General features: G+C 39.6%; 1 protein-coding gene across 3 annotated transcripts in view; it reads left to right on the top strand.

The window, feature by feature from the left end:
• The first annotated feature begins 5262 nt into the window (after positions 1 to 5262).
• LOC127447872 (aspartate--tRNA ligase, cytoplasmic-like) overlaps positions 5263 to 24638 on the top strand; it is a 32679-nt gene continuing 13303 nt past the window's right edge. The window contains exons 1-8 of one of the 3 annotated variants that reach the window (XM_051710029.1): positions 5263 to 5414; positions 8711 to 8810; positions 13239 to 13268; positions 13365 to 13422; positions 14661 to 14753; positions 17855 to 17957; positions 22408 to 22510; positions 24503 to 24583. In XM_051710029.1, coding sequence (XP_051565989.1) covers positions 5392 to 5414; positions 8711 to 8810; positions 13239 to 13268; positions 13365 to 13422; positions 14661 to 14753; positions 17855 to 17957; positions 22408 to 22510; positions 24503 to 24583 — 591 coding nt within the window. In that variant the 5' untranslated portion in view covers positions 5263 to 5391. Of the gene's footprint in view, positions 5415 to 8710; positions 11362 to 13238; positions 13269 to 13364; positions 13423 to 14660; positions 14754 to 17854; positions 17958 to 22407; positions 22511 to 24502; positions 24584 to 24638 lie in introns of all 3 variants that reach the window. The other 2 variants (XM_051710028.1, XM_051710030.1) reach the window with 2 other exon arrangements.

Genomic DNA, 24638 nt, shown 5'->3' with positions numbered 1-24638 from the left:
ATAAAAATGACTTGACTTGACAATTCCTCATTTGCCCTATACACTCACAGGGAGATGCTGTCAGCCAAAAGGATGGTCTCCTAATTAAAGGCGGTGCCTGACACATCCTTTATAATATTAGCAGGCTCTATAACCCATAAACATAACAAAGTAGGGAGAAGAGGGCATGCATTGTGCTTGGAGTGAAACATGTGGGGTAACACGTACACAGTGTGAGGGAGAAAGGGATATGGGTGAACCCATTATGAAGAATCCACACCCAAAAATGCATGCACTACTGGGTTTCTGGTGACATCAAGTCAGTAATACCTGACAAATGTTTGGGGGGAAGCCCAACATGCAACTGAACAAATGTCTTGCAGAGAGACTCCCTGAAATAGAGCTCAGGAAGCAGCCATCCCTTTTGTGGTATGGGCCCTAAGGCCTGAGGGTGGCTGGAGACCCTTAGAGCTATATGCCAAAGATATTGCTTCCACAAACCAATGGGAAAGGCATTGTTTAGAAATGGGTTTTCCTAAGTGGGAGGAAGCCCATGAGACAAATAGCTGGTTGCTCTGTCTGATAGTCTCAGTCCTATGCATATACATGTGGAGTGCAGGAAACAAGATCCTCCACAGAGGTGGATGGAAAGCGCTGAGCTCTAATACCTCCCCTGTGAATTTAGAGAATCACATAGGCATAAAGGCTGGATTGGGTCTAAGAGAAACCTTCTCCATGCCTGGGGAAAATCTTGTACAAGAAGGATGTATAGAAAGGGAATGCAGATCACTGACATGTCTGGCTGATGCCAGTGCCAGGAGTATAGCTGTTTTTGTAAGACAACAACTTTAAAGAAATATTCTCCAAGGGCTCAAAAGGCTGCTGTAACAGAGCTGCCTGCACCATGGAGAGGTCCCACTCAGGAACAAGCTTTCTAGTAACTGGCACAGAATGGCGAGCACCCTTCATGTATCTACAAATGAGAGGATGCTGCCCTACTGCTGCATCATTGAAGCCAGTGTAGAAGCAGAAATGGCTGCCAGGTAAAACTTGATGGTCAAAAAGGTTTTGCAGAAAGCATAGTATCTCTGTGACTGAACACTGTTATGACACCAAATTATGTGAATTACACCATTTTTTCAAACACCCGCTACTTACAATCATACAAAGACCTCGTGGACAAGGCCCTAGCATGTTGTATAGTGGCGACCACCTCAGGGGGAAGCCACAGTGTTTTCAGGTTGGACCTTTCAAAGGGCAGGCCCATAGCGCCACCCTGTCTGGGTGAGGGTGGTATATTCTCAGTTTGCCTCAGACAAGAGGTCTGTGTGCAATGGGAATGGGCACAGCTGGGCATGAAGGAGGTGAATTATCTCTGCCAGCCACGGTGCTTTGGGCCATCTGGGTGCTATGAGAATTAGTGTCAAGCTCTGCTCTCTCACTCTGGCTAGAGTGGGAAAAATCAAGCTGAGAGGGGGGAAAGGCATAGAGCAGCACATTTGGCCATAGATGTGCCAGTGCACCTACACCGAGTGGGGCGTCCTTGTCTTTTAGCGAGAAGAACGTTGGACAATGGGCGTTTTTGCAAGAGGTGAAGAGCTCAACGGAAGCCCAACAGAATTTCTCCCATAACATGCACACTACCTGAGGGTCGAGTCGCCACTCTACGTAGAGAGAGTTTGACAGGAGATCCATGCCTGAGTTCAAAACACCCGGGACATGAGTCACACAAAACAACAGGAAATGCTGACTGCTCCATACCAAAAATTTGTGGGCTAGGCAGTGAAGCTGAGGGTAGCGCATCCCTCCTTGGCGATTGATATGCACTATGGCTGTGGTATTGTCGCAGTGCACAAGAACATGATGCCCCTGAAGGCGAGGCAAAAAATGTCTTAGAGCCTTCCATACACTATGGAGCTCTAGATAATTTATGTGAGCTGAGCATAGTTTGGTCAGCCACATCCCATTCACTGTTCTGCCCTCCTGGGTGGCACCCCACCTGGATAGGGAAGCGTCTGTCGTTACCACTTTTCATAACTTAACCACCCCTAGAGGCATCCCATGTGCATAAAACTCTGTACTCGTCCAGTGGCGCAATACTGATGTGCAAGCGCGGGTCACTGTAATATCGTGACGGAGATCACACAGAGGGTTGAGATGAAGAGACGAAATCCATTTCATGAAAGCTCTCATCCTCAAAAGTCCCAAGGGCAAATCATGGATGGCTGAAGGCCATGAGGCCCTAAAGTCTGAGACAAATGCGATGCTGCACGCTCGCTCCCTCTTTGAACTGTGAGAGACAGTTCATTAGAGATAGAATGTGCTCTTCTGACAGATGACCGTGCAATCGCCATGGAATTCAGCTCCAGTCCCAGAAAAGCGACATTCTGGGATGGAGTGGAATTGTTCTTGCTCAGATTTATTCTGAAACCAAGAGATGCGATGTGCTAGTTGGACTAGTTGTGTGTCCTGCACTACTTTCTCCCTTGAACTGACTTTGATTAACCAATCATCTATATATGTCAGGATTTTCAGTCCCACTAGGAGTAACTAATCCTGCTTCTACATACAGACAAAATACGAGAGGGCTGAGGGCAAGACCGAACGGCAAGACTGTGAATTTGTAACAAATGCCGTGACAGGCAAAACGAGGACATTTTCTGTGTGGGGGATAAATGCTGACGTGGAAGAAAGCATCTTTTAGATCAACTGATGTGAATCGTTCTTATGTATTGAACGAGAGGGAGTATTGTATGTTAACATCTTGAAATGATATTTTCTCAAATGTCTGTTTGAGATCCAAAATAGGGCGCAGTGAACTGGCCTTCTTTGGAATTAGAAAATAATAGGAATAAAACCCCTGTTGACATTGGTACGGGAGAAATACCTGAATTGCCCCTTTTTCTAAGAGAGAAGAAATTTCCTCTTCCAGAAAATGAGCAGAGCTCTCGTTCGTCCGTGAGAAAATTACACCGCTGAACGTGGGGGTTTCGTGGCAAACTGAAGCCTGTAGACGTGCGTAATTGTCTAAATTACCCACTCGGGAGCCGACACAGCATGCCAGGCTTGCAATGGATTTGTGAGTGTTCCCACCTAAGCTGGGGCATTGCAATGGGTTGCAATAGCGGGCAGCATGCTCGTTTGTGATACAGTGGTGCCATCTAGTGGGCAACATAGGAGTGACATGTGGGACTGCTGAGAATTTTCCATTATTAGCAGTTGATTCATTTGATTCTTTTGATTTTTTTATTTTCAAATAAAAATTATTGGGAGTGTGAAACTAGTGTTGGGCATACGGTGTGGTGACACTGCTTGTGCACTTGAAACTGAGTCTCTTTCCAGCATAAAAACTCTAAACACTAGGCAAGACTTAACCTGGGCAGCACTTGAACTGGTGCTGTCATGCACAAAACCCGGGGGAAGGGAACCCGTGGGTGGGGGGGATGGCTAACCCCACCAACTGAGAGTTTCCTCTGTGAGAAAGGATGGGAAAATCTGACTCACGTCCACAGGGCTGACGGACTGGGAACCTGGACATAGATTTTCTGGGAAGACACAATTTAAAAGCCTCGTCCTCCTTTTTCTTAGCGTCGCAGTGCTGCTGCATGAGCAAAAAGAGCCTGTCCCGGTTCGACTGGGGCTCCCGCACCTTTTCTTGCTGTTGGGCAGACCAGAGAGATTTAGCCACAGTGCGCATTCACCCGCGATGGATAACGCCATTGAGCGGCCGGAGGCTTGGATGTTCTGATGGGTATTATGCAGGACAAGGTCATTGACGGTCACAATTTCCTTCCACAGTGTGGGTGAAGGAGTGCCTTTCTCCAAGTGTGTTCCCATGTCCTCCATAAGTTCAGCCTTATAGGCTGAAAGAAGGGAGGAAACTTTCAGAGCTCGGATGGCGAGAGCGGAAGCTCTGTAGACATGAGTAGATACAAGTCAGTTTGGTCGGCCCAACTAAGTGCAGGCATAGTCTGGGATGCCCCCAGATTTGCAGCGTTGTTGCCATTTCCCCCATCCGAGTCATCATGTTCAGGTTCGCTGCTTTGGGTAGCAGCTATCTTCAGCCTACGGCGCAGGAGCTTCCTGGGCAAGGAGAGGCAATGGCTACAGTTCTCAGGAAGAGAAAGAGCTTCCTCTGTGTGTTTCAACCCCATACACATAACGCAGAAGAGATGGGTATCCCTCGCTGCAATTAGGGCTCTGCAAGTGGCCAGGCATGCCCATGACTGCTGGTTCCCAGAGTTTGCAGATGTCGTGGGTTTCGACTGAACCATGCCATGGAAAACCTCTGAATTCTTATTCCCAAAGTATCAGCAGGCAGTTAGCCCGAGATGCAGGAAAAACGGTAATGAAGAAAAGCGGGCAGCTGTAAAAGCGAGAGGGCCAGTGACCGTGGGCGGCTTGAAGTCAGGATAAAACAGCAACTGACCGGTATTTCCTTGGCAGTCACATCTAGCAGGGGCTGATCCTAGGATGTGTCCTCCTGTAGACTGTTAAATGAAAGCCAACAAGTGAAATCCAATCGAGGTGTGAGTTTAATGTTCAGAGGTCATGAGAAGTGAATGCCAACTGAGGAAAGTAGCACGTACAGGTCCTTTTATGCCCTCAGGTAAGAGCAGGGCCTTACAGCGGCACTGGACATGCACTCCTGTCTGTCAAGCCAGACTTGGTGCAATTGGATGCTTCTGCAGAGGTCAGGTGTGCATGCCTTTCCCATAGGTGCATCTCGAACACGAGATGATGAAAGAGAACATAAACATCTGGGATGGCATGAGGGTGAGTAAATGATAAGAGAATTTTAATTTTTGGGTGAACTATCTCTTTAAGTACAGAACACTTTTAAGAGGCATTTCTTCTCAGCTCACATATGAAATTAACAGGGCAAAGCCTGTATGCGTTTATACTTTTAAGTTAAATCTGTTTAATAGATTGTCTGAGTAAAATTTTAAAGCTGGTCCAAAGTTCGAATATGAATGATATTTACAAAAATATAACTTAATAGATGTAATAATGGTCTTAAATATAAATTACAACAGGGTAATTAGTGCAAATGTATCACTCAGAACATAGTGGCATTATGAGAAACGCTCCATAGATTAACCTATAATCCCTGAATAATAATCAGAGCAGTATCGAATGTAGTCTCTGTGGACTCTGCAGACAGCGTGTTTTATTTCAGTTTTATTTTATTTGGACAAAGGGCACTAAAATAGCGTCACGAAAAGACAACAACTAGGAACCTTTTATGCGGAGACGAATTTCTACACGGATTAACGAGGAAGTTCTGAATGGTGCAACAGCAAAATACCTCCACGTCCTTCTAGCGTTTCCACCAGCTGTCACTGCACATTAGCACAACTGAAATCAAACATCGAGTGCATTTGTTTTACTACATCTTTCCAGAGCTGAACTATGACTAAAGAAAATGTTCAAGGGTGAGATGTTAATCCGGTCGTTTTTTGCGAATGTGTATTATTTGTGATCAGTGTATTTATTAGCATGACTTGCTGCTAGCTGAGACTAATTGAGTTGCAGCTAACTGCATCAGCAAGTTAAAGATCTGACCAACTACATGACAACTGCTCAGTTTTAACTATTGAACTATTTATACTTGTTAGCCCCTTGGGAGTTTGTTGAGGATTATGTGGAATTTACACAAGCTAAAACAAACTTATTTCCTGCATTTCGTCACTCATCATCACGAATCTCTGTGCATGATAATGGATAATTATCAGTGTCAGCTTTGTTTTGGATTAATCGGATATGCAGTATTACATTTTGCAGTAGTGTCATCTTTTTAGTTGGGAAGGAATTTTTTAGTTACTTAGTTTGGGATCTATTTGCTGTCAAAAGGAGTTTAAACTATTTACTAATGCTGCATAGAGTGATCACTTTATTTATTTATTTATTTATTTATTTTTACAATATTTTCATACTGGGAGTGTTTAAAATCCAAAGTAGCTAATAGACTTAGTGATAGTGTCATAAAAGTTTATATAATAATTGGTATCAGTAATAAATGTTCATATGTTAAAGTAAATGCACATAAGAATTGTACTTCTAGATGCAGGTAGTTTCCGTATTTCTGTTATTAAGGTGAAATGCTTAATTAGGTTTTTAGTATGTTACATACAGAACAGTTGATGTATCATTGAATGCATATTTGTGGCAGATCAAGTAGTAGAGACCAGCCTACTACAAGTTATTCCAGTAGTTGTCTATCTTGTCTGTCTTGTCACTTACCACACAAGCTGCCTTCACTATTTTGCATTCAAAAAGTGAAAGTAGGAAAGATTTGTTTTAATAACAATGCAGCCTATGGTTTAAACGTCATATATATTTAGGGATCTTCATTTTAATAATTTGCAGCTAAATACTAGTATTTTAATAGATACTTTGAACTTGCTGCACCCAAAGTAGTGTATTATTGTGTACGGTTTAACGCATGGGTCGGCAGCCTTTTTGACATGATGTGGCTGTCTTGTGTTTCTGTGTAAATACATAACCCAAATCTGGCACAAGCCTTTAATTATCGGCTGTCTTCTCATTCTCTTGTATCTGCCCCAGTGCTTTCAATTTCCTGTAAGCAGAAATTGCAGTAATGCTCATCCGTGAATTCAATGGAAAGCTGCTCCATGCTGCCCATGACTTCACTGTGGTCCATTATTTCCTTTGCTGCAGTTACGTACAGATGCATTTAGTTGTTTATTGCCCACTTTGGTTCAGGTCTCTCAGTGCCCATGACTGTTGTTGACTTGGCAGCGCTTGTGCTGGGGAAGACTTTCACAGATCCATAGTGTTTCAACTTCTCTAGCACTGTGTCCAGGCACTTGATCCTCTGTTGCCCCAGTGCTGCCATATGGTTGCCTGCCTTGGTTCTGCCTGTTATTCTGGGAGTTTTGTTCTGTCTCTGTAGATCAGTGGTGGATAAAGAGCAAGGATGTGCATGCAAAGGGTTCTCTGTTTTGTTCCACTGTTTAGAGCAATTAGTGAAGTCTAATAATAAATTCTGTTAAGTGTCTGGAGGTGGAGCGTGTAATAGGGTTCATTGGCTTTTCCTGCTTGTTGTTGACCACCTGTTGCTCTTGTGGTTTCAAATGAAATGGTGTCATTCATTGCTTTTGTTGTCGTTTTCAGTAGTCTAGGAACCTTTAGAGATCAGAATTACTCAGAGCAAACCAGGTAAAGACTGATTAGTATGGCCATTTACAAAGTGTGGTTAGTCAAGCTCTGTTACTGTGAAACCATGTATAATGTCCAGATAGTTTGAAATGGAAATAGGGATCAAAGGAGAATAACATTTCCTTCAGCATATGCCCTGTGATCAGTTTACACATTGTTTGGGCTTCCATGTAATTGTATATTGGTGTTTTACTGCTTGGTAATCCATGTCTGCCATATTAACACATGATCAATGGCTGATGGTCTTGGTTAATGTGAAGCATACTTGGTTTATAGACTTAGCCAACTGTCTGAACTAAACCAATAACCCACTCACTTTTTTTGTCATAGCACCACATATTAAGCTGATGTCTATGTGTTTTTTTTATTTTTATGACAGAGCCAGTATTTAGAGAGTAGGGTAGCTGATGGCCAGTATACATAATGTAATGATAGCAAAGAAGATGCTCACAAAATGCTGAAATTAAATCAAGATTTATTTGACAATAAATATTCAGAATATATTTTTAGAAATATTTTAAAACAGAAAATCTGCATTATCCTTTGACAAGGATGTTGGTAGAGTCTCACAATTGTATCTACACAAGACCCAAATTTACGAAGCCCACTATTGTGAAAGTTTGTTCATTGTAAGGTTACCTAGCAACATTAGCACAACCTAATATTTGTGAGCATGAGCTGCTGTGTCATGACATCACAACCAGCTACTCAGAACTAGTTCTGATACCACAGAACATTTTTGTAAGTCTAGGCAGCCAGGTGGACATGCCATTATGTTACTGTGGTGGTGGGGGCGTGGTCGAGTACCGGTTTGTGAATAGAGAGCGAGTTCGGGAGATGGGAGCGATAAGGATTTTCACCTGGAGGGAATTATTTCTAACAGCTGTTTCCTATTGCAATGAGAGCTCGAGGGGTATAAGAGGGAGCCAGGCACCAGAGGACGTGATCCACATAGAGTGCCGGACCACGTAGAGTACAGTTTGTGTTTGGGAGCTTCACTGCCAGGCTGAAGAGCAGCAGTTTACCAGTTCGCTGAAAAGCACTTCTTTTGTTTGCTACGTTAAAGAGTGTTACAATAAACTCACGTGGTCCGCCGAACCGACTCCCGCTTCCTCCTCCCCATACAAAAAGTAACCTGTTACAGTTACAATGGCCAAATATTCGCTGATGAATCGGCCTTGCTGATATATCGGTTTATTGCTTGTCTCTGCTATAATAAGATTCAGGACATATCCTGAGTGACATTGCGTGTGTACTGCTCTAGACATCGCTCTTCCTGTACTGCTATAACTAGTTTACCTACACCAGAGGAGTGTAAACAACCAAAAATGATGAAAGTCTAATTTAGCCTCTGTTGTTTTTTTGGGCATGTTGAAACAATAGATTAAAAGGCAAGGCAACTTAAAAAAAAAAAAAAAGCCATTGTGATGCTGTGCCAGTGTGTGAGCCAGGTTGGAATGCTTTCTGCCCTATCAGAAGAGCTTCCCAGGAGGAAACTAGGAAAAAAGATCTGACGAAGCTGTTTGTTTGCTGTGTCTTCCTGTTTCAGAGCTGGCAAGGAGGAGCAGCAGGTCCAATCAAAGAAAGCCCTGAAGAAACAGCAGAAGGAAGCAGAGAAAGTGGCGAAGAAGGCAGAGAAGCAGGCCAAGGTGGTTGCATGCCAGGCGAGACAGCTCTGCCTCACAGCTGGCATATGGAAGGGCGGAGGATCTATTGTTTTGGAATTCCTGTGCTTGTTCATCTGTTTGTGTGACCAAACAAAGCAGCATTTGAGCAAAATCAAGGGATATTAGTGATGTAATACAACCAAGCATGTAAATTTGACGTCATACCGACAATATTTCCCCAATTTATGATACTCTGAATAGTCTTTGTCATTTCAGTCGCCTTATATTTCAATAAATAGTTTAATATGCTGTACTATTTGGAAATTTGTGGAAAGACATATTGCAGGGTTTCGTCAGTTGAGCAATCGGCACCAGGGTACACAAACACATGACATATTGGGCCTCATCCATTTTCTGCTTAAGTCTCATAAATGAGGCCCCTTGAATGGACTGTACTTTAAACCCCATAGCATTGTTTTCGTTTGTGGTCACCATGGCAATACCTTGTTTTTAGTTTTTTTAAATCATGTGCTATGGTAATACCATGGTATGCTTTGAAGTACATTGGAATACTATAAATTGTAATGCCATAGTATTTTAATTCAGTAGTTCAGAACCATGATATTATCATCTGATACCATCACTGACTACGTTTACATGGATGCCAGAAGGTAGCTTATTGTGAGAAAGCGGCATTTCCGTTTACATGCCACAGTATTTGAATTCAGTAGTTCAGAACCATGATATTATCATCTGATGCCATCACTGACTAGGTTTACATGGACGCCAGAAGGTACATGCACTGTATAAACGGCATATTCTTTACTCCCGAATACATGTGGCTCAGTCGGTAAACAGCTTTCTCCACAGCCATGTAATTTCCCTGCAATCCATGTATAAATAACAAACATGGCATCCGAGGAAGACTTCGCTATTTATTCTCTGATGCTTTGCTTTATTTCCAAAACAGTTGTTGTTGTGTTTGTTTCCTTAACCTTCCATCACGACCTGCAGCGGAATATCGCTGCAATAGTGGGGTTTCCCTCTTAAATCTCTGGGATTCCCCCAATGTATGAGAGCATATACACAAGCATCATAGACAGTCGATATTTTTCACTGGTGTGTATAAATGGTTATTGTTTATAGTGTACTGTACTACCAGAAATGTTAAATTCTTCCCACTGTGTTGACTTGTTGGGCTCCATCCTATGACATTTGTTATCCGGTCTGTTCACTTGCACTCCTCAATATCCTGTAAGAACACCATGCTGCGTATGAAAAAGGCAGTGCTTGTTTATATGATATTTCAGAACAGCGCGTTCTGCAAAAACCCAGTTTTCTTAAGTGCATGTAAACTTGGTCACTGTCCCACGATGCCATCACCGCTTGGGCTGTCACGATTATGAAATTTGGCTGGCGATTAATTGTAAAACAAATAATTGCGATTATGATGGTTAATTGCCTGTTTTAGGGCTATGACAATTAATTGTCTATTTAATGGCTTTCACAATTAATTGTCATATAAATTGTCATACCGTAAGAAGTTTTTTTGCTATATTTAACATAAAAATGGAAAGATAAAATAATAAAATAGAGATATTTGCTTTAAAAAATTACGAGTGTCATGAAAAATAATGTTTTAATATCAAAATATTTCTAAATACTTTATGTCTCTCTTTTTGGTCAACTTTAATTTTGGTTGTTTTTTAAACTTATGTATTTTAATAACAAATACAATTTCATTTTATTATATTTAGATTATATGTTTTTATATTATGCAGTAGTAAAATATTTCTGTCCTAATTTTTGTCACTTTCACACATTATTTTATTGCTTTTTGATTAAACCCACAACTCCACAGAAACAGAGTAAGCGTGCGTCTCCTCCTCTGTCATTGTGTCATAAACACAGTGTTGGGGCTCGTGCTCAGATAGGAGACAAAGGCCTACATACAGTCATAAAGCCTGACTGAGGCCTGTAGGAACACTCAAAGCCTGATAATACCGAATCAGCTGCTAAAATCAAACAGAGGGAGTCCAAACAGACTACAGATCCCATCAAGCCTTGCTCACTTTACACGTAGGTGTACACTCCTATTGGATGAAATGCACGACAGAACATGTCCCTCAACCATGATGTCATCAAGAGTATTATACCCAGTAGATTCCTCCTAAGCCTTGCTTCCAGCGATAGTGTTCGCCGCTTCTAGTTGCAGCCCTGCTGCTCCCAGGTGTAGCCTCGCTGCCCAAGGAAGTAACGTACGTACCTGAACTTTGGCCATACAATCTCCATCTTGCTGGACGAGCCGAGATTCTCCTTGTTCCACCAAGCACGCTAATGGATCTGAAGGAGACCGCTGAGCAATCCGCGTCACAACTTTTTGCCTGTAGAAGTGAAGAAAAAAGATTTCTCTTCCTTCTTCAACCGAGTCGACTTCGCTGATTTCTCCGCCAAGCTGCTGAGAATCAGCCGCTGTACCGCCAGCCGGCAGAGCGAGGAAACGTCCTCCCATCATCACCCGAGATTCGAGGAACCGAGTCGGAGTCAAACGATGGACAAACACGCATTCTACCCACGTCCTCACATGACTCAAGTAAGAGGTTTATGTCTGGGCAGAGATAGATTATGATAGTGTGTTATTCTTGTGTATCAAGGTTATTGCTTGTACAGTTTATGGGCCGCCGAATCCACTCATTGCTGCTAATAATACTCAATTATTACTGTAACTTACTGTTACCATGAATGAGATTTGCTGTGTTGTCGTCGTTGGGCTGTTTGTGTATTTCCGCCATTGAGGGTGAGACCGGCACACTGAGTTTATCCATTAGAGAAACAACGACCGAGGCGGACGGATTATGAGCCATTCACCGCGTCTCTGAGTGATAAAACTAACGGTTGCCGTCTCTCCCACAATCGCTAAACCGGCTTCGGTGCCGTCACCCTGTTCTCACTCTTTTGTACTAACCGCGCACACACACGACCCCTCACAAACATAAACGCAAACACATTTGGCAAACAGACAACTTGGCGATAGAGCCCTTCTTTGTCCCTAAGTTATCGTACCAGCGGAGATGCATGTTAAACAGGCAGACGGCATTAACCAGTCTCTAAGCCCCCATTTGTGGACACATTCCCTGGCAGGAAACCTCGCGTGACGCACACTCCACAAGAGCCATGCCAGCCATTTTGTGCATTCATTCTCTCCTTACACACACACACACACACCTCTTTCCTCCTCTCATGTATTATAGGCTTAGCTGTTACCATATCTAATCATGTCACTGTTTAGTTTGTAGTTGGAAGTCGAAGTTTATCGACTGCATTGTATTGATTATTAATTGATATTACTGCATCAATAAACTTTCTTATACTTTAAAGAGAGAAGTGTTTTGGTATTGTTCTGCATGCACTTGTGCCAAGGGCTGGCAGGGGATGTCAGTGATCGGATTCAAGCCTTCATTGTTCCCTTTTTGTATGTCATTGTTCTCCGGACGTCGATTTTCCTAAGAGAACAATCCTATATTGAGACTGGTATACTGTCTGGTTATTAGTCCCTGATTCCAGGGTGGTGCTCCGGCAATATGAATTCTTATTACTATTCTATTGATTTTGATAATTGATAGTTATCTTTGATGATTGTTGATTTGAAGGATTAATAAGCTAATGTTGATTCTAATCAATGTTCTGTTGATTTTGATGATTATTGATTATTTCTAATAACTAAACCCGCTCCTGAATGAAGCCCCAACACACAGCGTTTATGAACCAGGAACATTTGCCATCACAGTGGTTTAAAGTGAAACCAGAGCACTTTGCCTTCACTATCGAAGTTTATACTTGTTTGTTTATATTTTTTTGCGGAAGTTTGGTGCGAGCCTCTGCTGATGGTGTGAATCAGACAAGTGCTTCTCACGCTTTTCCGGATAGGAGCTGGTTGAGGTCAGCGGTGTGGCTCTGTGACACTCCAACTCCAAGTTTAACTGAATGACACACAAACATTTTTCATAGCATTTATACAGAATAGTCTCTTCAAATTTCCTTATTTGAACATTAAAATGTAATTTCAATGCCCAGTAATCGCAGTTATTTTAGAGAGATCAAATTAGAGGTTAGGTCAGATGACCGCGATTAGATGGTTCTTTAATAATCGCGACAGGCCTAATCACTACAGTACTTTTTGTAAGGGTCATATAAAAATGGCATTCATTTACCATAAGGTCTCTAATGCAGAGCAACTGAGAATTTACACATAATTGTACTTTACATTTTAGCACTCTAGTCTAATCACACACATCAGTAAGTATTTGATTTGTGTTAGCAGGTGCCATATAAATGTATTTAAATTGGAACTTGAAGTTAGTGTTTCTACAGAATAATCAGCATGTGTTTCAGCTCCATATTACTCCATTCTGAGTTTACTCCATTTTTTTTTTAAAATCACTTCCTTTTTTTTTTTTTTTTTTACTTCAGGCCGCAGAGCAGCAGGACGCTGATGAGGATGTGAGTACTATTCACTTATCCTCTCTGAATATCATATAACCTGTCCATGCCAAATGTTAAGATGTACCACCATCCCTCTTTCTCTTCTCCTCTCAGGACTTTGCCAAGGATCGCTATGGGGTCTGTCCTATGGTCCAATCCCAGCAGAAACTGGGTCAGTGTTCTCATTGTTTGAGTGGAGACTTGTGGTGATGATATTCAATTTATACCTTGATATTTGTGTATTTGCTCTGAAATTGCTTAAAAGTTTTTTTATTTTTTTTATTTTTTTATCAGATCTAAGTAGTAAAATACAGTAAAGATCTGGTTAAAGATAATCACTGAATGAACACTAGTTAGAATGATTTTTTTATTTGGATGCACCAATGTAACAATACACAGTAATGATTGTTTACCTACATATAACATTTTCATATATGAAAAATGCAACATGGGGACTTCTAGGTTCATTTTTGAGGGATGACGCAAATGAATCGATGAATAAGAATTTTGAATTTATGTATTTAAAAGCACAGTTTGAACAATCACAGAACTGAATTAGACTTAAAAAGTCTAATGCCATTTTTGCAATGTTTTAAATCAGAGATGTTATTAAAACATCCATCGAGACAAGGAATGATCACAAAAATAGCATGCACTTTTGGAAACTTAATGGCCAAATAAAAAGTGCATTAAAATAATTGCAATATTAACATGTTACTTAATGTTAAATCGCCAGCAAAATCACTGTGAATATATTGTGACTATTTGATACATGGCCCAGCTCAAAAGCATCTTGCTCCCATAGGGTAAAGAAAGACTTTGGCAAAATCTGCCAAAGAATGATGATAAGGAAGGTCTGTAAGCTTTAGAGATAATGTAACCATGTCAGGATCTCCCTTATGTCCCCTTTAGTTCTCCATGATGTTCCTCCCCTCTTTGTCACACATAATAGTGTTGAATAACAGTATGAGATAAATCTCAGATGAGGTATTAGGGTGACATTGCTCCTGACTGTCCAGCTATGAATTTTTAAGCTCTGCTGCCACAGAACAAAGTCGTCTCCCACCAACATTCCTCTCGAGCAGAGATAGACAAAGCTTTCATGTTTGTGGAATTGGGTTCAGGCAAACGCCCTGAGCGCTTTCACTGGGGGTAAGCGAGAACGCCCCGTCTCCACTGCCTCATAATAAAGTCTGTGAGTCAGTGTGACACCGTGTTTGTTAAACGGGAAAGAATTCATGTGTTGCTCACCTTTCAGACAGGGCTTGTTATGTTTCATATTTATTAGCCTGGCTTTGTAATCTGAGGAAAAGTCTTTGTGGGGATCTGTGTACAAGGGGGGAGGCCTGGTGTCTTTGATGTGTTTGCTCTAAAAGACTCTCTCCCTCTCTCTTTCCTGGATGGAAGCAGACAGGGCGTTGGTGCGTGTCCAGGAGTTGACACCCGAGAAAGCAGAGCAGCAGATTTGGGTGCGTGCCAGAATTCACACAAGCAGAGCTAAAGGTAAACTCCTCACAATTACACAAGCTCCCCTGCTGCTCCAAGTGTTTCTCAATTTATTTCAACATGTTGAAGCTGCTGTTAGCAAAGCTCAAAGGTTTCTTTTTTTACCTACTTTAATCCATTAATAAAACATAAGCTAGATGTTTTACTAACAAGTCAAGTACTGATTCATTATTGGTAAGATAGGTTTCCAACTGTATATCACTCACACTATTCATTTCAGTGTGCAGCAAGTACGCAGTATGCAAATTTCCTGTATGCATTGAATACCCTATGACGTACTACAAGGGGCTGCACCATTCCAAAATCCACGTGCCTGAAAACTTGGTTGGGGCATGTGACGGGTTTAATACTGCACAGTGTTTCATGTATTATAAAGGCCTATTCGGCAGTATGTACTGCAAAGTATGCTGTAACCACATACGGCCAGGGGCGTAGATTCCGGGGGGATGGGGGTTGGGGGAGGTAAACCCGCACCCCAATAATCAAAACAAGCAAGTACAATATTTATACCATGATCAATGGAAACATGTCAATGCTTCATACTGTAACCCCCCCCCCCCCAATATTCTAGCCAAATCTATGCCCTTGCTTACGCCAGTATTTTATTCTAACCTAGACTTATTTTCTTAATGTTTATAAATGCACATTCGCACAAAGTTTTTCCCCCCATTTTTTTTTAAGTCCAGAATAATATATATATATTTTTTGCACTTGTAATAAATGTATGACATGAGGAACATAGAGAAAATGGGTGCCCTGAACATGTGCCATATCTGTGCAAAATGTTATTTGGATAAGTTGAAATGCCGTTAAACTCTTATGAAAATAGTGGCCATTTTCACTACAGGACCAACAAACACTCCTGCAATTACTCAAACGTTAACCATAAATGACGGCAATAGAATTTAAGTTCATTTTTATCAGCAGCTTAAGTTAAACTTTTTGGCTTCCTCCTTTCTGTCATAAGGTTATGATAGTTTTGGGTTTTTAATTTAGTTGTAATTTTTATTTTGTTTTCAATTTTAATTAATTATCTAGTTTAGTTTCAGTTATTTTACCAACTGTGTTTGTTAGTTTCAGGTTAGATTTTCAGTTAATTTTCATTTTTGTTTTTATAGTAGTCTCAATATATTTTAGTTTTAATTTTTATTTCAGTTAACACAGATGAGTAAATGACTTGGCAGGGGATAACTTTTTGTAATGTTCTTTAAATTAAACTATTCCCTATCCAGTCCAGATTACACATAGGTCTACATATTGTATAGCTAAGCTGACATACAACATGGTAAAAACAACCAAGAAGACTTACAAATGTGGAGATATGTATCCTTTTATTTGACTGAACAGCAATGGATGATGTTATTACACAAACTAATCCATTTATCTTGAAACATTGAGCACATAACTGAATGTGGGCACTGGGCACTCACTTGCAAAACAAATTCTATGTCCATTATTTCTATTTCGTTTTTGTTAGTTTTGAAGCAATGCATGATATTTGTAGTTTATTGGAAAATGTTAGTTTTAGCTTTAATTTAGTTTTTCTAAGTTATATTTTGGATTTTCATTTAGCTTCTGTTTCAGTTAACTATAATAACCTTTGTCAGACACTATCCAAGTCTGAGGGGTCTGCACGTACACGTCTGGATTATGAGTGTAGTAATTAATAAACCATTATGATGTATCACTAAAGTTTCCTTCAAGGACAACTTCCATGTCAAGGATTCTTTCACCTCAAGTTTCCTTCATTCTGTCAGTGTTCTCTGGGCTGAAGGATGTCCTTCAGCACAACAACATCCTGATTGGTGGGGGGGCTGTTTTTAACTGATACTCCTCAGCTGTCTGTCTCTCAGACAATGAACACTGAGAGGAACTTCACAGACTCTGGGTGGTCTCTGATCTTGACCTGATCTGTGTCAAGTAAAAAAAAAAAAAAAAAAAAATATAATTCAGTCTCAAGGTGTCTGATTAGCATTTTGGTGACAAGTCAGGACAATGTGCCTTGTCAAAGAGATGTGCAGTCTATTGATAGCTGATTGGCACCAGTAAATTTGGTCCTGTTTTTTTTTTTTTTTTTGACAGATTATATCTAATAACCCTCTTAATTCTTTAATTCAAATTGATTGTTGATTAAAAATCCGTGCATTTGTAATGCATTCTAAAAATGTGATATAATTCTCAGTGAACAAGAATATTCAGTCAGGTGGGACTTGATATCCTGTGGGATTTGATTGGTTCTTGAAAAGTGAGTTAGTCGTGTTAGTTTATGATATCATTAGTGGTTCTCCACTTAATTTGGATCAATGAGTGAAATAAGGTCTGTGGTAAACATTACTTGAAGATACATGGATGTTTTGTTCTACTACATAAATTATTCCCTTTCATCCATCAATAGTGAATTTGGAAACCGCTGTGTTTAATTATTTTAAAGTGTGTTACTTCATTGCAGCATTAAAATTCACTATTGAGATATGAAAGTGAATAATTTGTGTATTTGAGCAAAACTTCGACATATCTACAAGTAATGTTTACCACAGACTTTATTTTACTCAAAAATCCAAAACTGTCATTATAAAAACCCATTGGAAAATCCAGAGGGAACCCATTTCTCAAAAATGCTAATTCTCTTCTGAGTTTTTGTACTACAATTTTCTCCTGGAACAATAAAACAGGTGAAAAATATCATAGAAAATATCAATGAAGGATGGGCCAGAACCATATTTAGTGATCAGAATATCATAGAGACTTGATGGGATGTGATCTTTTAAATTAGGCAAATAAGCAACCACCTAAACACCCAGAACACCTATTAGCAACTGCATAGCAATGCCCTGACTATTATTATATTTTAAGCAAAGAGTATAAAATGTAAATGTTTTTTCTTTTGAATAACATGCACTGATGGGTCATGGGTAGAGTAAGAGCAGGGACATTTATAGTGTGTTAACATGGTCAATTTTGATTTCTTGTCATCTTGGTATTTGTTGGTAAACAGACGAATCTTGTTGCATCGTACACACTGACACTCCCTGGTTTTTAGGTATGTAAATGTATGTTTTCTGAATGTAAAAGCTCCTGACATGTTGTTTTTCCTCCAGGGAAGCAGTGCTTTTTGGTTCTGCGTCATCAGCAGTTTACCGTGCAGGCCCTGATCGCCGTGGGAGATTGTGCGAGCAAGCAGATGGTCAAGTTTGCAGCTAAGTGAGTATAGGCTGTGTTTCCTGTCAAACAATAGTGGGAAAAGTGAAGTCCTGGCCACTCATTCCATTTTAACACATTAAGTGGCTATCACGAATGTTTAACTTCAAAACAAAAGCTAAATTTTTGTGTGGGATACAGCTTTCTCTCAATAATGTAATGTGCCATTACCTTTAAAACAACAAACATCAGAGACATGTCGACTTTAAAGTCTGACCTGAATGAATGTTTCTGGGGTCAAAAAGAGGGCTGGAGGACAATAGGGCCAAATACAGTCACAAAATAAAGCATTGAAAAGCTAACCTTCATTTCGTATCATGTGACATTTTGGAGGTATTTCATAGATCTTTCTTTTCCAGTGAAAGTATTAAAGGTGAAGTGTGTAACTTTTTCTCTTAAATTACATGAAGTATCAACTATACACTCTGAAAAGTGTGAACATGGTGGCTCTGTGGTGCTATCAAAACAATGTTCTTGTTTGTTTGATCAGCCCAACATAGCAACACTATCTCAACCAATGATGTGAGTTTGGGGCAGGACTATCAATCCTGTGTTCGGGGAACCTGTTTGAAAACAATAATTGATGCTAGCGACTCAAATTACACACTTAATTCAGTTTGAATGTTGAAAATTTGAATGTTTAAACATGAATTGTCTTTTTGCGTTCTTGCGTAAAATGTTTCTGCAGATAATAATTGATATGACTATATTATAGACAAAACTTGTTCCCTTTATTTTAAAGTCCACATATCCAGTTTTTTTAGAGGGTCACAGGGTTTCTTTGTTGATAGTGTTAACATCCTCTATTTGGTCATGCAGCGTTGAATGGAGACTAAACTCTCTTCACTATTCAGTAGTGGGTTAGGAAGGGTGTTGTGGTCTGGGGAGTTCCTTGCTAGTTCTTAACTGTATTGATCTTGTTTCCTATTCCTTGCAGTTGAATGGAATTGTTCTTGATTCAAAGGGATCCTGGGTGATATCTGTGTGTTTAGTTATTTCTTAACTTACTGAAATTACCAGCCGCACCTCAGAAGAATTCGTAAACCTAGCGTTTCTCCACACTTTGCAGGTTGTTGGTGCATCTTTTGTGTTCTGTATATAATGTTCCTCTTTTCTTATTACGGAAGCCTTTGTGGTGTAATGCAGAACTTAAATTGAAGAGTTTCAGTTAGGGGGTGTTAAAGAAATAATGTGGTTGCCACATAATCAACCCGCTAAGTTTCTATATCAAAGCTTGTCTGAATTGTTGCAGCATGTTTAACGAACCCAATCTGTTCACTTAACAACCTTAATAATATGTCTACATATAGACCATTAATATGCATTTTTTAAATATGCATTGTGTAATTTCTGTGCCCCTAGCGTCATCAAATGGATTTGGAAAAATAATTGCTGTTTTCAAACAGATTCCAGAAAACTCCCTGTGTCTTCCATTGGCTGTACAAACAGATAAGCCTGCCCTAAACTCTCACCTCTGGTCGAGCTATTTTTACTGTGTTGGGCGGTTAGGATGCTCAGATAAACAGAGGAATATTTGATAGTGCCACACTGTTACACTAGTGGAAATCAACTTAAAATCAATCAACTTTTGTCATTGCATATTATTACATTTATAGATCAGCTTTAACATTACTCCTTGATGTAGATTCCTCAAGTCTACACCTGAAATTCATCTAAAGCGAAAGTGTAGAACATGGCATAAAGAGAAATTCCATGGCATAATAGAAACACTCAGTATGCAACACTGGTGTCCACAGTAATTTTCCACTGATCTTTGCATCACTTCGCATCCAAACAGGGATTTTCATGTACAGTAAGGTTATTTAGCATTACTAAACTTAGGACGCTCTGTCGTGAACATCTATATGGAATGTTATTAAACTACCTGAACGCATTGTAAGTCAGTTTTAGAGATGCCCTGATACAGACATTAAAGACAAGAACTGTGTTTTGGAGAACAGCTCCACCTAGCTGATTGTATCTTCATCTCCTGAACCATCAGTGAATGTGTAGTCTTCATCCCTGAAGCCTTGTCTCAACTATCACTCAAGTTTTTAAAAGTAACCAATTCATCTCTTTCCTACTTTATAGTGGAGCCTGCATGCAAGCATCACGGCATGCAAAGTATAAAATATTGCATTTACATTCATGAATTTGGCAAGGCGCTTTTGTCCAAAGTGACATTCAGTGATTTTTCAGGGTGTTCAGGGCATACATTTTATCAGTACATGTATTCCCTGGGAATTGAACCAATGACCCTGGCGTTGCTAGTGCTCTACCAGTTGAGCTAAAATATTCAAAGTATTTATCTTCCTCTGGTGGAAGTTTATTTTTCTTAACCCATTGGCAGATTTTTTTTTTTTTTTTTACTAAATTATGTCAGAGATCTTATGCCATTTTGCTTGTCAAGTATATATATTGTTTTAAGAATATATATTTTTTTTTTTTGTTTGTTTTTTTTTTTTACTGAAAACAAGACAAAAATGCTAATTAAGAAAATGATTTTTTTTTTGCAATGTAGGGACCAGAAAATCATAGAGACTTGTCTATTTTTTACTTGGGCCAGTAAGCTACCAACCAAAATTCCCAAGCAACGCACTAACAACCACTCAAAACACGTTTGCAACTTCACAGCAACAGCCATAACATCCTAGCATCGGGACGCCAAGTTTTGTATGGGCAAGCACCACTCATATTTTCTTTTACAATGTTTGTTGAAAATCTAATTTCCTGTTTAAGAAGACCTTTTCATATGTGCACCATTAGAGGGCAATTCAAAAACACCCTCTGCCTGTATAATCCCTTCTTCATAGCCATCTCTCCCCTCGGACCACTGTCCTTTTAATACATGAGCACTAATACAGAGCCCATCATGGTCGGCTTAGTGTTCAACCAGACTTAATCAGGACTCTATTAAGAGCCATGTGTCTGTATGAAGATTGCTAGAAAGAGCTGTGAGAGCAGAGCTGATCCCAGAGTGATGTGACCACTCTCTTAGCAGCATCTGGCAGTGACTGGGCTGTCTCTCTCTCTTTGTCTCTCTCTGGTCTCTCATTACTCCTCCATAATGACTGAAGCTGAAGGTTTCACAATCCATTCGTGCCGTCTGTTTCCCAAGCAGACAGTTGGCTGTCGTCTTTACACTTGACCTTAAAGGGGCAACAAGGATTAGGCTTGCAATCTCATTTTGTTTTACTTAAAGGGACTGTTCAGCCAAAAGTGATAGTTCTGTAATTATTTACTCACTCTAGTACTCTAGTTGATCCAAACCAGTATGACTTTCTTTCTTGGCACACAAAAGAAGATGTTAGGCAGAATGTTGGCCACAGGCACAATTCACTTTCATTGCATTGTACCATTCACTTTCATTTCATTGCACTTTCATTTCTTCCATGGGGCGCAAAAGAAGGTGCTAGGCAGAATGTTGGCCTCGGTCACCATTCACATTTATTGCTTTTTTCCATATGGTAAAGGTGAATGGTGAGTGACTGAGGTTAACATTCTGCCTAACATCTCCTTTTGTGGTCATGGAAAAAAAGATGAGGGTTAGTAAATGATGACAGAATTTTCATTTTTGGGGTGAACTTTCCCTTTAAAATGAAAATGAATGTCCTCAGTTCAAAGTTTCTTTGCACTTTGCAGTGTTATGAAATATTGCTAATATTTTTGCATTATCTGTGTTGGTGAAAACCATGGGCTTTCTGTTTGTGTAATAAAGAGATTAAAATACACGCTGAAGTGTAGGTGTTCAACAGTGAAAATGGTGTAAGCATGTGGTTTGTCTTCGCAATGAAGATATGTTTGTTTGAACGGTAGAAAACCTAACTGTGCATGCCAAGTAATTGATTTTTTATTTTTTTATTTTTTTATTTTTTATATAGGACTGCAGAGGTGCAGTATGATGATCTGATGAGTGTTCATGGAGTTGTTCCGCTAATTTTACATCATGCACACATTTCATGAATGATACTTTGATGCTACCTGTGATGACATTTTGATGCTACAGTATATGTTGATGAAAAGTAGGGCTCTTGTTCTTAAGTGAAACACTTGCTGCAGAACATTATAAAGTTTTATTAGTTTATTGAATAGAAAGATATTTGCTTCTTTTCGTACATTTTCAGTTTCTAACACTCTGAAAATTGATTTTTTTGGGTCGTGTAGCTGTTTTTTTTTTTTTTTTTTGTCACATTGTCACATATTTAAGAGTCTCTCAATTAATAAGAGGTTGTGAAAACTGCATGTAGCATGTGGTGATTAAATAAGAATAAATAAGATATTTAAAACTGTTTAGATCGACACTGCAATCACTGCTTGACATGTCATGTCAAGATGTCATGTTATTTTTTTTGTCAGATTCAATTAGACTTTGATTCCAATCTCCTTTAATGTTCATGCATGTTCTTCGGTCTTCATTCTGTTTTAATTAATTAATTATTTTTTTCATTCACAGCCTCACTAAGGAGAGCATCATTGATGTGGAGGCCGTGGTGAAGAAGGTGGACCAGAAGATAGAGAGCTGCTCTCAGCAGGATGTGGAGCTTCATGTGGAGAGGGTAGAGATCTGTGAATATCTGTTAAGCCGGATGGAGAGGATAGACCTGAATGTTTTCTGTAAAAATCAAAAATTGAAATTGAAGCATTCTTCATAGAATGTAGTATCTTGTATTTATCCACAACTAGGGCCAGTGGAATTTGTTTCTGCCTCTTTCATGGAATATCGGCATTGAATAGCACCATGAACCTGGGGATAAAAGTATAGTTAATTTATCACCCTCATGTTGTACCGAACCCATACGACTTTCTTTCATGGAACACAAAAAGAGATGTTGTGCAGAATGTTAGCTTTAGTCACCATTCACTCTCATTTCATGGAAAAAAATTGCACTAAAAGTGAATGGTGACTGAGATCAACACACTGCCTGATATCTCCTTTTGTGTTCTAAAGCAGAAAGAAAGTCATACAGGTTTGGAATGACAGTTTGCACAATGTTGATTGCTCGTGGCTTGCTTCTTGCGGCGAACAAACCAGTAACCTTCTAGTTACCAGTCCTGGGCCTGGTTGCATAAAAAACCCTTAAAGGGATAGTTCACCCAAAAATGAAAATTCTCTCATGATTTACTCACATCCTGGCATCCCAGATATGTATGACTTTCTTCTGCAGAACTCAAATTACATTTTTGAAAAGCATATTTCTGTTCTGTAGGCCCTCACAATGCAAGTGAATAGGTGCCAAGATTTTTAAGCTCCAAAATCCACATAAAGGAAGCATAAAAGTAATACATATGACTACAGTGGTTAAATCCAGGTGTTCAGACACGATATAATAGGTGTGGGTGAGAAACAGATCAATATTTAAGTCATTTTTCATCATAAATTCTCCTCCCTGCCCAGTAGGGGGCGATATGCACAAACAATGTGAATCACCAAAACAAAAGAAGAATGTGAAAGTCAAAGTTAAAGTGGAGATTGACTGAGCAGGGAGGACAATTTATAGTAAAAAAAAAAAAAAAAAAAAAGGGACTTAAATATTAATCTGTTTGTCACACACACTTATCATATAGTTTCTGAAGACATTAATTTAACCACCAGAGGTGTCTGGAGTACTTTTATGTTCCCCTTATGTTGATTTTGGAGCTTCAAAAGTTTGGCACCCGTTCACTTGCATCGCATGGACCTACAGAGCTGAAATATTCTTCTAAAAATCTTCACTTGTGTTTAGCAGATGAAAGAAAGTCATACACATCTGGGATGGCATGAGGGTGAGTAAATGATAAAATAATTTTCATTTTTGGGTGAACTATTCCTTTACGCTTAGTGCCAATTGCCTCACAATTAAAACTAAGGTTTTTCTTAACTTAATGCTTCTATTGTCTTGGGGTCATTTTTGACCCAGGACAGGTAAAGAATATGTAAGAAATAATGCATAGTGTTTGGTCCTGGAACCAAACATTGTGACTTTGTCAATACCTTCAAAACAAACAAAATAAAAAAATTAAATTCATTTTTGTATAAAATTGTTTAAAAGAAAAAATGTAAAATAAATTGTTCCTTCCATTGTCTTAACTGGCCAATTTTGACCCGAATGGGAAGAACCAGTTGTGACCTTTCACCTTCAAACGTTTTGGAAGTTTTACAGCTTTAAATAGTTTTTGAACATCTATAAATCAAATATGACATAGAATATTTATAGGTTCAATGAGGTAAATGCCCCCCAATATGATATATATATATATATATATATATATATATATATATATATATATATATATATATATATATATTGTATGCTAATCAAGATTTTATGCATTTTGTATGGTTTTCAATGCAGGCCAAAGGACAAAAGGAGGGTTAAGGGGTTTCTTGCAACCAGGCGCTGACCCTTAACCACTATTACCATAACTGACTCTAGCAAGGCTGGTCTCTTTGTATCAGATGCAAATGTTTACATAAAGTCTTGGTTATTCCCCCTCTCATAGTGTTAGTTTGAATTAGAGCTGCAATCATATCTGAATCTCTCTTTCCCTCCTCTTTGTCTTTGTTTCAGATCTTTGTGATCAGCCAGTCTGAGGCCAGACTTCCTCTTCAGCTGGAAGATGCTGTCAGGCCAGAGGGAGAGGGAGATGAGGTGAGAAACCTGAGGGCTGACTGTGGGTGAAGGGTCAGGAACAGAACCCAAATGA

The sequence above is a fragment of the Myxocyprinus asiaticus genome, chromosome 11 (assembly GCF_019703515.2).
Source record: "Myxocyprinus asiaticus isolate MX2 ecotype Aquarium Trade chromosome 11, UBuf_Myxa_2, whole genome shotgun sequence".
Taxonomy (NCBI): Eukaryota; Metazoa; Chordata; class Actinopteri; order Cypriniformes; family Catostomidae; genus Myxocyprinus; species Myxocyprinus asiaticus.
Note: the sequence above shows the minus strand (reverse complement) of the source record. Positions and strands in the feature narration are given on the sequence as shown.